Genomic DNA, 10,878 nt, shown 5'->3' with positions numbered 1-10,878 from the left:
GTGGGGGCAAGGAGGGGGATAGGGATAGGGATAGGGATAGGGATAGGGATAGGGATAGGGATAGGGATAGGGATAAGACCAGGACCAGGCGCAGGGGCAGGTATCTCCCCCCAGCGTGGAGGGGTCTGGGGGGGACCTGGATTCCTCACGGCCCACGGGCCCTTCCGTGGTCGCCAGCCCTGGGCCCGAGTGCTCAGCCCCAGGGACAACCCCACAACCAAGGTGGGAGCGGTTCCCGCGGCTGCCCCGAGGGTCGCCAGCCCCCAGTCAGCCCTGAGTATCTGAGCTGGGCTGAGGTGGAAGAGACTGGAAAACAGTTGATGGAGAGGAGGCGATGGCAGCAGGTACAGGGCCTGTGGCTCCTGGGATTAACTGACACTGCTACCGTTAAGTCGGCACTTCAGAAACTCTCTAGAGGCTCAATTTTGGCGTTTTAGAAAGCAGGCGTTCTTTATTGCAGCGCTGGATGGACGGGGGATCGTTCCGCCTATCTGAGAATTCCTGGTGCCAGAAGGTCAGTGCTGTATCCCCATCTCTGAGTGAGATGAAGGTGCTGATGCAGGGGCAAGCCCCGTGCTTTCCCAATGCCTGCCTCAGCGCTGGAGAGAGGACGGTCAAATCCTGCCTTGCCGTAGGGCCCCCCCATGTCTCCCCGTCCCATCTCTGTCCCCATGTCCCCCCCCTCTCCCCCCCACCTTGCAGCAGGGACACCCCCCAGGCCACGTCCTGCCTAGGGGCTCCCACCAGCCCCCAGCCATACTCGAACATACTCGGCAGCAGGGCGAGTACCCGCGGGGTGGTGATGGTGACAGTGACGCGGTGAGGGTGGCACGGTGACAGTGCCGCCATCCATCAGCAGGATGGGTACTGTGAGGTGGTGGTGGTGACACACTGACACTGATGGTGTCCCCATTCCCAGAGGGCCAAGTACCGCATGGTGGGGTCGGTGACATTGCAATGGTGACGTTGCAATGGTGACATGGTGACGGTGACAGAGCGATGGTGATGATGACATGGTGACAGTGACACAGCGATGGTGACGGTGACAGTGACACAGTGATGGTTACACGGTGACTGTGACGGTGACATGGTGACGGTGACACAGCGATGGTGTCATGGTGCCGGAGATGGTGACACGGTGCTGGTGCTGGTGACAGACACGGTGACTGTGACACAGTGATGGTGACAAGGTGACTGTTGCGTTAAAGCGTAACGAAGTTTGGCAGAAAATAAACCCCCGTGCATTCCAGCTTGTCCTCAGATATCAGGGGGGCTGGGGGCGGCCAGGCTTAGATTCTGCGTGATGCCCAATTCAGCACTCTAAGTCCGGTCACGTTCGATATATTGAACTATCACGATTACAGATGCACTAATAGTGCACTGTCCTTTCCATTTAGTCACGTTCAACGAGCTATCACGGCTAGATTTTAATGAATAGTACAGTTTATTAAAGCAACAGGAGTACAGGTTCTTTTGGATTGCCGGTGATACGTACGCTGTCTGCAAAGCACGTGCAAATAATAATGCAGTCGACTACAAGCACACTAAATGATGGAAAAACTCTACAGAGCTTTCTGAGTTTCCCGGGGAAGCACTCGGTATAACTGAGGGTCCGAATCTCACCCAGTAGGCATCTCTATGGTAGGGCGGGAAGAGACGTTCAGCCCCTCGACTGCTCCCAGAAGTCAGCGATGTCCTCCCGACTTGTCTATGATGGTATCTTCCCCAGCATTCCTCCTCTCTTAAGCCCTTTTGTACTATTTTCTTATTTTTAGGTGGAGCTTGAGTGACTCTAGTCATACTTACCTTTATTATGCTTGGTGTAACATCTCCTCGCTTTACTTTTAAAGGTATATGCTAGAGAAAATTCAGAGCGCATGCTCAGTGAGGGGTGGTTGCACCTTAGAGGCGGGTAGCTTTTGGGACAGAGGTGTGTTTTGCTATTATAATGAGATTATAATGAGCAAAGTTCCATGTCAGTACTCCAGAACTGGGCACTGATGATATAAATCAGAAGTAAGACAACAGCGTTGACAGAACCCCCTTGTTTCACCTCCTTGCTTCAGTGGATTCAATGCAGGAACCTTCCGTTCTTGTTCCTATGGTTCCAGTTCCCCATCCCTGCGGTGATTTCGCAGAGCGTGGCCGCGGCGTCTCCGCTCTGCTCCGCCCTCCGTGTTGCTTCTCAGAGTCAGCACACCAAGCTCCCCTCGTGTTGCTGACATCTAAGGTTGCAGGTCATGTTGCTTAGGGAATTATTATGGAACAGATTCCTTGCATATCCACTGTATTCCACCCTGGAGGTTCACCTTCCCTTACGAGAGGCGGGGGGACATATCAATAAGTCACCTCCAGCAATTATTCCACACTGGGCTGGCATTCTTCTGAAGTTACCTCATTCTCTTGGAATCGTTTCCTTGGTCGTCTTCATTCTGCTCGCATCTGCCAGTTTCAGCTAGTTCTGTGTCAGCAGCATTAGCTTTATCAGAAAGTTGACTCTCGCTCAGCTCTTGCGGCCTGAGGCTTCAACTCCTTCAGCTTCTAGTGCTAAGCCAGGCTATTCATCCTAACAATTCCCAGCACAGGGAAGGGCAAGCTCTACCGGAGCAACTCGGAGAGAACGGGGATGGCTGCTTCCCAGGACAAGAAGGGAAATCCATCTCCTCTCTCCCCGGCTGCGCCGGCTCCCTGCTGGCGTCATAATGCACCTTCAAAGGATGCGGGCTGATGTCACAGGGGGATGCCCCGCATCCCAGGGAGGTCTCCCCAGCGCTGCCGGCACTTCCCGGCGAGGCTTGGGCGCTGCTGGGCACTGCTCAGGGGCTCCCCACTGCTGCCCTTCGGAGCTGCTCCACAGCCAGGAGCGGGATCGGGAGGCAGCGGGGCTGCGCTGGGGGGACCCGTTGTGACCGGCAGAGGAGCAGGGGCACGTCGGAGAGGAGTTTTGGGCGAGGAGCTGCGAAGAGCATCCCTTTCCCTGAGCTGAGGGCAAGCGGCAGGCGCGATGGAGGGCTGCTGCACCGTGGCCATCAGCTTGGAGCTCAGCAGCTTGTTCCCCACGCTCCTGCAGCTCTCCACCAAGGGTAAGGGGTTTGGGAATTCCTTCCCGAGGGGTCGCACCGGGACTGGCCTCTGGAAAAAGCTGCAGCTGCCGGGCTGTGGGGGTGACTGGACGGGGCCGGGGGCTGCTGCGAGAGCCCTGCCTGGGGGTCCCACTGGACTCGGGGGACGATGTGGCAACCAGGTCCCGGTGCTGCCCGGAGCCCCGAGGCTCCCATGGGAATGGCTCCGTCCCCTTGGGAGGGGGGCCATCCAGGGCCAGCTTTCCCTGGGAGCTGGCCCCTCGTGGGGTTCTGGCTCTGGGATGAAAAGGGCTCCTGCGTCCCGGGGGCTGGGGGGGACAGCTACAGCTCCCACAGGGCTCTCGCGAGCCGGCTGGAAATGCCTGTGCTGTAAATCAGCCCTTTCCCTTGAACAAAGTCTCCTTTGGGAGAACCTCTCGTCCTCCCCATGGGACCCCCTTGTGCCACCAGGCTGGCAGATCACGTCCTGGGCTCTGGGGTGCCAAGGCTTTCTGGGGGTTAGATGGCCACAGCCCCGGTCCTGAGCCCTTCCCACATCCCCTTTTCTACCCCAGCCCCGCCCCGGGAGCAGAGTAAGGCTGGCAGTCGGAAAGTGGGGCACAGCCCAGCTCCGCAGCCACGGCCGCGTTTGTCTGGGCAGTTTGCGGACACCGGCATCTGTCAACCCCTGGGCGAGGAGCTTGCCGAGAGGCTGTCAGCTGGCTGGCCCGGAGCCCGACACCTCTTTCCTTTGCTTTCCAGAGGTTGTGGCTATTTGGGATGCTGTGTCTGCGTACATCCTGGGACAGCTGAAGCAGGACAAGGTGGGCTGGCGTCTCGGTCCCCCTTTGCCCCGGAGGGCCTGGACCCCGGGAAGCAATCCCTCCCTGAGCATCGTGGCGGCACACCGAGACAACCCCGTGTGCTCAGAGCTGCTTCTTGGTCAACCAGGAGAGAAACCAAGTCCAGATCTAGTCTGAGAAAGCATTCAGCACACGATAGGGCTTCACCCTTCGCTGTGGTCAGAGCGGAGAGGCCGAGCAGAGAGGCAGGCGATTATGCTGGTGCCACGCCAAGGATAATCCCCGGGAATCAGTCCCAGGGGTATTCCCTCCCTGTGCTGGAATTGCCTGGGATCTTCTCTAGCCAAGGGATGTTAGCAAATATTTTGAGGAGGGCAAGAAAACAAATGGAGAACACGGGCCTTTTCCTAAGCTTTCACTCTTCCCGTCTCTGAAGTACTCGCTCATCAGCCTTTTTGTCTTTTTCCTGGGCAGGGTGTCCTGGTCGCAGGACTCGGGACCTTCGCGATGGTCCAAGAGCAATTCCAGGGCAGAGAAGAGGTGTATGCGGTTCGAAGACCCGTCTTCCGACTGGAGCTTGATGTGTTATGTCCGCAGGAGCTCGCGTTCCCCACAGTGGTTATCCCCGGTGAGGAAGCAGCGGCCACCCTCCGCTTTCCCCCTCCATGTCTGGGCGGGGAACGTGTGCTCTCGGCTCTTTGGGAAGGGCTGGGAGCAGTAGAGAACTGCCTCTAAAGGTCAGGGGGTGGCTTGCGCTCCCCCAAAACTAACCGCTCCCCAAGGGCTGTTTCTATGAGCGCCCTTCCCTCTGGCATTTTGTTATGAACCTTATGTGGAAATTTGGCCTGCTGTGACAGTGACCGCGTTCCTCCTCCTCGCAGGCGATGTCAAGATCAAGCCGCTGAACTACAAGCGGCTGTCGCGAGCCACCTCCTTCCCACGGCACGTGGTGAAGGACTGCGTGCAAGAGACCATCCTCTTGTACTCTTCCCAACTGAAGAACGGGCAGCGCCTCTCCTTCGCCTTCAAGGACATTGGTGTTCTGTCCTGCAACGACGACCTCCTGTGCATGCGGTTCTATTCTGACTGCGTCACAGGGCTGGAGAGCAAGGCCAGCCAGATTGCGCTGCTTCACACTGTAAGTTGCTGGAGGTTTTGAGGGCTGCTCCCGTGTCTTTGGGAAGCCTAATGAAGGGTGAGCAACCCGGTCGCCGTTGGCCAGCCTGGACGTGGCAGGACGGTCAAACACCTTTCGCCGTGCTTGCCCCCGCTGACTTCTCCATTAGCAAAGAAAGTTTCTTCTGGGTCCTTGCCCTACAAAAAGCCCAGCGGTGTTATTGCGCGGTCTCAGTGTTGGCTGTGCAGCTTCTCCAGAGCAGAGCAAGGGCTAACGCTGATGGAGGAGGATTTGGCAGAGAGGTTTGGAGAAGTGGCTTGCTTTTGGAGTGGGAGACAGGTCTGCTTCCTTTGGGAGCCAAGAGGAAACTGCCTTGGAAACCTTCTAACAGCTCTGTGTCACTTTGCAGAGGCTGTGGACGCCAGGGGCAGCTGTCTCCGGTGGAGCGACCGCCGCCCAGGAGATGCAGGCTGCTCCTGCCCACGCGTTCCCGAGGTGAGTGCTTTTCCTCTGCAGCCCTTGACCGGCCGAGCGGGCGGCTTCCCAGCTCCTGCTCAGGAGCACGCGTTGTCAGGGCTTGACGTTTGGCATCGAGTCAGGGATCAGTTGTGAAGCGACTGGTTTCTGGTTAACTAATGCTGAGCTGGCACTATGCGTGTATTCTCCTGGAGTGACCCGGCATCGCGATCGTGTTTCTCACGCCCAGCCTGTTGTCATTCCCACCAGAGAGAACCAGCTGCACGTGGTGAGGCGGCTGGGTTGGGGGAGATTGCCGATAAAACCTGTGCAGGGCCACAAAGGAAAAGGGATGCGACGCCTCGCACGACAGTCGGGAGGATTAGTGCTGGCAAGCTGCAGAGGGTAGGAGGTCACCGTTCTTCAAGCCTGTGTCATCATTTGCGTTCCAGGTTTCAGTTCCTGGTGATCAGCAGATCGGCGTCCAAGGCTTTCTCCACCTGGCACAAGAAGGTTGCAGAAAAGCACAGGGTCAGAAGAGGTACGGGAAGGGGTCCCTGCTGTCCAGAGCCCGGTTCAAACGCACTCCCCACGGGGCTGCTCTGAAGAGCTTCCTCCTTTCCCAGGTACAGAGGGAAGCCAGGTGCCTGACAAGCTGCTGCAGAGGCGGGTGAAGTATTCCCTCCCCGCGCTGCCAAACCAGGGGCCGGGCACCAGGCAGCAAGACACGGAGAAGAAGCCTTCTGCCGGGTGAGACCCCTGTGGGAAGGGATGAAAGGCACCCTTGCGCCCACGTAGGAGAGGCGTCCCCTTTGGAGACTCCGGCTGTAGGGACTCGGGAAGGTCCCTGGCACGTGCCCCACGGTTTTTACGAGCTTGTTTGCCCCATCACGGGCCCTTAGCGGGGAAGGCAGCGGATGTTGAGTGCACCCCACGTTCCTTTGCTTGCTCCTACAGTAGACCTGAGGTGCAGTCCTCTCCCATCCATCTGATGGGGCTCAGGAAAGGCCCCCCCTTGCCATGGGAAACGGTCCCACCTCCACCGCTTCTTCTGCCAGCCTGGGGAGCTTTGACACCAGCCGGAGAGCACGGGGCACCCACCTGCCCCACGCTCACGCCGACTCCTCCTGGTGTCTCTTTGCAGTCTGCTCCCACCATGTCCAGGCAGCTCCCCCAGCACGAAGGAGGCAAGCAGGCAGGAGCCAGCTCCTCCAGCCAGGCCCACCGCTGCGCTCCCGTCTTCTGAAGGCTGCAAGAGAGCGCTGCAGGTACGTGCTCTGCCTTGCTGTAGCTACCGTGCTGTTCGAGACTCGGCAAAAGCCTCTTTGCGCAGAGAGCCATCCTGAAAGGGTCCCTTGGCGTGCGTTCATCGTCACCTCCTTCAGACCTTCTTCAGGAAAAGGAAGGTGCCGCACACCCTTCCCGCCTGCCGTTGCCCCCGCGTTGTCACGAAACACTTTTTCTTCTGGCCAGGGGCTATGGAAAACGTACAAGTCCTTTCTAGGTCGTTGACAGTGGAGGTCTTTGGTCACTCCGCTGCGTTTGCCGTGAGTTGAGGAGCCTGGCGTGACTCCACGGCCCCTGATCTGTTAGGGGCAAAGCGCTGCCGACCGACCGGCTGAGGCAAGGGGCACCAACACGGGTCAGACCCGAAGGAAGCCCCGCCGGGAGCTGAGGCTAATCCTGCCTGCTGCTGCGCTTCTGTCCCCTCCAGGAGGTCTGGCAGCTGTCTGCAGAGTGGGAGCGAGTGAAGACCCGGTGGGAAGAGCGGCGACAGCAAGCAAAGGCAGAATGGGCGGCGTGGGAGGCCTGGTCTGCAGGGGAGGACCGACAGCCGCCCCAGGTACGGGGCAGCGATTGACACCGCTGAGAGCAGCAGCGGCCCTCTGCGTCGGGGCGGCAGGTCTCCAGGGGGGTGGGAGCAGGACTGACACCCAGCCGCAGGGCAGGGGTTTGCCCGCTCATCCCCGCGAGGGAGAGATTGGCAGCAGGACCCGAGGGGCAAAAGCAGCCGTCAGCCGTGATGACGGGCACGCGGGTGCTGAGCCTCCCGGCTCCCAGGTCCCGCCGCAGGCTCCTTTCGAGAGGTCCTCTGGGAAACGGCACCTCTGTTTGCCGTCTGGTTTGCTGAGAGCGTCTCCTCCTCGGCAGGCGCTCGGCACTGGAGGCGTTTGGGCTCCCCACCCTCCAGCCCAGCCCAGGAGAAAGGAGGTCGGCGGGAGGTGGAGGAAGGCTGAAAACCCTCTCCCAGCAGAGGAGATGGCAGCAGCCGCCCAGCTGGAGAGACTCCAGCCTGAGTAAGTGTGCGCCGGCTCCGGCCGCAGCCTGGGGGCACTCGAGCGGCCGTGCACCCCGCAGGGATGTCCGGGTCCCCCGTCCCTGCGTCCTGGGGTTGCGTCGGACACCTTCCGAGGTCTCCTAACGCGGGCATGACCTGGGTTACCCCCGCAGCTAAGACCCAAAGCTCACCGCAGGGTGAAAGGCTGAGTACACGCGGCACCGGGCGGGCGCAGGGGCTGTGCGAGGGCAGAGGCAGACGGGGTCTCCGGCAGAGGCTGAGGGATGACGTTTCCCTGCTGTTGCAGCCACCTTTCCCCACGAGCGGCCCAGGTCCTCAGAAGGCTGGAGCCGCATCAAGGACGGAGGACCATCTTCAGGCACGTCACTGAGAACAACCGGCGGAAGCTGGAGCAGCAGAGGCAGCTCCCCTGGTAACTATCTCCAAAGAGGGATGGTGCTTCCCCGGCTGCGAGGCCCATCCCTCCACCGAGGGCAGCCCTGGGGGAAAGAGGGCATTTCTCTGACACCCCTGTGAGACAGAAGCAGGTTCTGGAGGCTGGCTTTGGGCTGGACCTCCCTGAACAGCCAAGGGGGCTGCCTGGGCACCTAGAATTGGCTTTCCAAGTGGGACGTGAAGGTCCTGGCTGAAGACAGAGGGGTCCCTCCGATGGCTGCCTCTCCCCGTTCCAAACCAGAGCGCACGTCCTTCCCTCGCAGAGTCCTGCCCCAAGACACCTTGCCCCGAGGGGGACCCCTGTAGGGGACCCCCAAGGTCTCTGCCCCACTTGACTCAGCCCCCGGCTCATCAGCTGCACCTGGGACCTTCTCATGGCCTCGGGCATCAGGGGCCTCCCCCTCTTCACAGACAACTTGAGGCTTCGTCGCAAGCAGATCCCATCACCGGTGGCCTGAGCGACGCCTGCAGGATTTCTCTGCCTTCTCCCTGTCCATACGGTCACAGGCTTTCTTTCTTCCTCCCTAGCACGCGATGCTGGTACCGCAGCGGAGGAGAAGGTGCCGGAGGCGGCGGCTGTAGCAGTGGCTGTTAGCAAAAAGGGGCTGGGAGGCTTCTCAGCTTCTCAGATCCACCTAAAAATACAAAATAAAGGGCTCTGGGGCTGTTCCCAGCTGGACTGACTGGTCTGTGCCTGGTGATGGTCTAAAGGGGTTACACCCCGCCGTGCGTGATCCCAGAAGGGCTCGTAGGGGCAGGAGGGAGTAAAGTCCACGCATACCCCACAGCGCGAACACGTGCAGCCCCTCTCCCGCACATCCCGACACAGAGGCAGCACGATGGAGGAGGCTCTCACCCCCTTCCCGGGGACACCAGCACAGCTGGTGCTTCCCTGAAGCGCCCGCACGCTCCCGCACGCAGCGTGGAGAACCACTCGCAGGGCCAGAATCTGCGTGGGATTACAGGGCTGTGACCACGCTGGGACCACGGAGGTGTGGTGGGTAGATGGCACCGTGGGAGGGCTGCGGTGGAGGGACGCGGGCTCGTCGGGAAGGACCGGCCGGGAAGGCGAGGAGGTGGACTTGCCTCCTGCTTGGGGTGGGACAGGAGCCAGCCTGTGGGTCAGGGTCAGCAGACAGACCAAGGTGGCTGCCGTGTTAGCAGGGCTCTGCTAGAGACCTCCTGTTCAGGAGGAAGATGTAGCCGAGGTCTTCTTCAAACAAGTGAAGAAGGAAGCCTGACGTTCACAGGCCCTGGTCCTCATGGGGGACCTGAACCACCCTGGTACCTGCTGGAAGGACGGTCCAGCAGGGCTCAGGCAATCTAGGAGGCTTCTAGAGTGCAGTTCCTGGCACGGGTGATGGAGGAACCCAGAAGGAGAAGGAGGAACCCAGAGGAGATGGAGGAACCCAGAGGAGATGGAGGAACCCAGAAGGAGAGGTGCTCTGCTGGACCAGGTGCGTGTGATGGAGGAACCCAGAGGAGAGGGAGGAACCCAGAAGGAGAGGTGCTCTGCTGGACCTGGTGCTGCTGAGGGAGGAACCCAGAGGAGAGGGAGGAACCCAGAAGGAGAGGTGCTCTGCTGGACCTGGTGCTGCTGAGGGAGGAACCCAGAGGAGAGGGAGGAACCCAGAGGAGAGGGAGGAACCCAGAAGGAGAGGTGCTCTGCTGGACCTGGCGCTGGTGAACAAGGAGGAACTGTTTGGGGATTTGAAAGTCGGCAGCAGCCTTGGCTGCGGTGACCCTGAGGTGGTGGAGCTGAGGATGCCGAGGGGAGGGAGCAGGGCGAAAAGCCAAGGCCGCAGCCCTGGCTTCCAGGAGAGCGGGCCGGGCCCAGCCTTGGGAACCAGCTGGTGGCAACAAGGAGACCTCACACGGCGGGGGAGAGCGGGGTGGGGAAGGCACGGCCCTAGCTGTGGCCGGGCTCCGGGACAGCATTCCCAGCAAAAGTCACGGGCATCACTCCGTGGATCCATCCGTCCATCTTCGCCAGCGGCGGGGGGCAGCTCTGTGAGGAGAGGCCTCGGCTGCCCCTGCCGGCCTGGCAACAGCTGCGCCATTGGCCACGGCTGAGCCAATCAGCGGAGCCGGAGGCGGCCTGTCAGTCCCAGATAGAGGGGGCGGGAGGCTGAGCAGCCTGAGGAGAAATGGAGGAGAGATGGGCTGGGGGCAGCCGGGGCGAGGAGGGGGATAGGGATAGGGATAGGGATAGGGATAGGGATAAGACCAGGACCAGGCGCAGGGGCAGGTATCTCCCCCCAGCGCGGAGGGGTCTGGGGGGGACCTGGATTCCTCACGGCCCACGGGCTCTTCCGTGGTCGCCAGCCCTGGGCCCGAGTGCTCAGCCCCAGGGACAACCCCACAACCAAGGTGGGAGCGGTTCCTGCGGCTGCCCCGAGGGTCGCCAGCCCCCAGTCAGCCCTGAGTATCTGAGCTGGGCTGAGGTGGAAGAGACTGGAAAACAGTTGATGGAGAGGAGGCGATGGCAGCAGGTACAGGGCCTGTGGCTCCTGGGATTAACTGACACTGCTACCGTTAAGTCGGCACTTCAGAAACTCTCTAGAGGCTCAATTTTGGCGTTTTAGAAAGCAGGCGTTCTTTATTGCAGCGCTGGATGGACGGGGGATCGTTCCGCCTATCTGAGAATTCCTGGTGCCAGAAGGTCAGTGCTGTATCCCCATCTCTGAGTGAGATGAAGGTGCTGAT

At 60.3% G+C, this 10,878-nt stretch overlaps 1 protein-coding gene across 1 annotated transcript; it reads left to right on the top strand.

Moving 5' to 3' along the window:
• The first annotated feature begins 799 nt into the window (after positions 1-799).
• Positions 800-10,315, top strand: LOC115338562 (coiled-coil domain-containing protein 81-like). The gene is made up of 13 exons (XM_030007183.2): positions 800-3,083; positions 3,825-3,886; positions 4,340-4,493; positions 4,747-5,003; positions 5,392-5,477; positions 5,891-5,979; positions 6,065-6,188; positions 6,583-6,706; positions 7,153-7,281; positions 7,590-7,735; positions 8,024-8,149; positions 8,701-8,809; positions 10,137-10,315. Exons 1-12 carry the CDS (start codon positions 3,005-3,007, stop codon positions 8,765-8,767), a joined length of 1,443 nt encoding a protein of 480 aa, XP_029863043.1. The 5' UTR covers positions 800-3,004; the 3' UTR covers positions 8,768-8,809; positions 10,137-10,315.
• The last annotated feature ends 563 nt before the right edge of the window (positions 10,316-10,878 follow it).

Source organism: Aquila chrysaetos, unplaced genomic scaffold, assembly GCF_900496995.4.
Source record: "Aquila chrysaetos chrysaetos unplaced genomic scaffold, bAquChr1.4, whole genome shotgun sequence".
Classification (NCBI taxonomy): domain Eukaryota; kingdom Metazoa; phylum Chordata; class Aves; order Accipitriformes; family Accipitridae; genus Aquila; species Aquila chrysaetos.
The sequence above is the reverse complement of the archived record's forward strand: the minus strand, read 5'-3'. Positions and strand labels throughout refer to the sequence as shown.

What these genes read in the sequence shown, in the direction of transcription:
- LOC115338562 (XM_030007183.2), top strand. Translation starts at nt 3,005, where the DNA reads ATGGAGGGCTGCTGCACCGTGGCCATCAGCTTGGAGCTCAGCAGCTTG. An exon ending in GACAGCTGAAGCAGGACAAG is followed by an intron (nt 3,887 to 4,339) that starts GTGGGCTGGCGT and finishes TTTCCTGGGCAG; the next exon opens with GGTGTCCTGGTCGCAGGACT. An exon ending in GCTGCAAGAGAGCGCTGCAG is followed by an intron (nt 6,707 to 7,152) that starts GTACGTGCTCTG and finishes TGTCCCCTCCAG; the next exon opens with GAGGTCTGGCAGCTGTCTGC.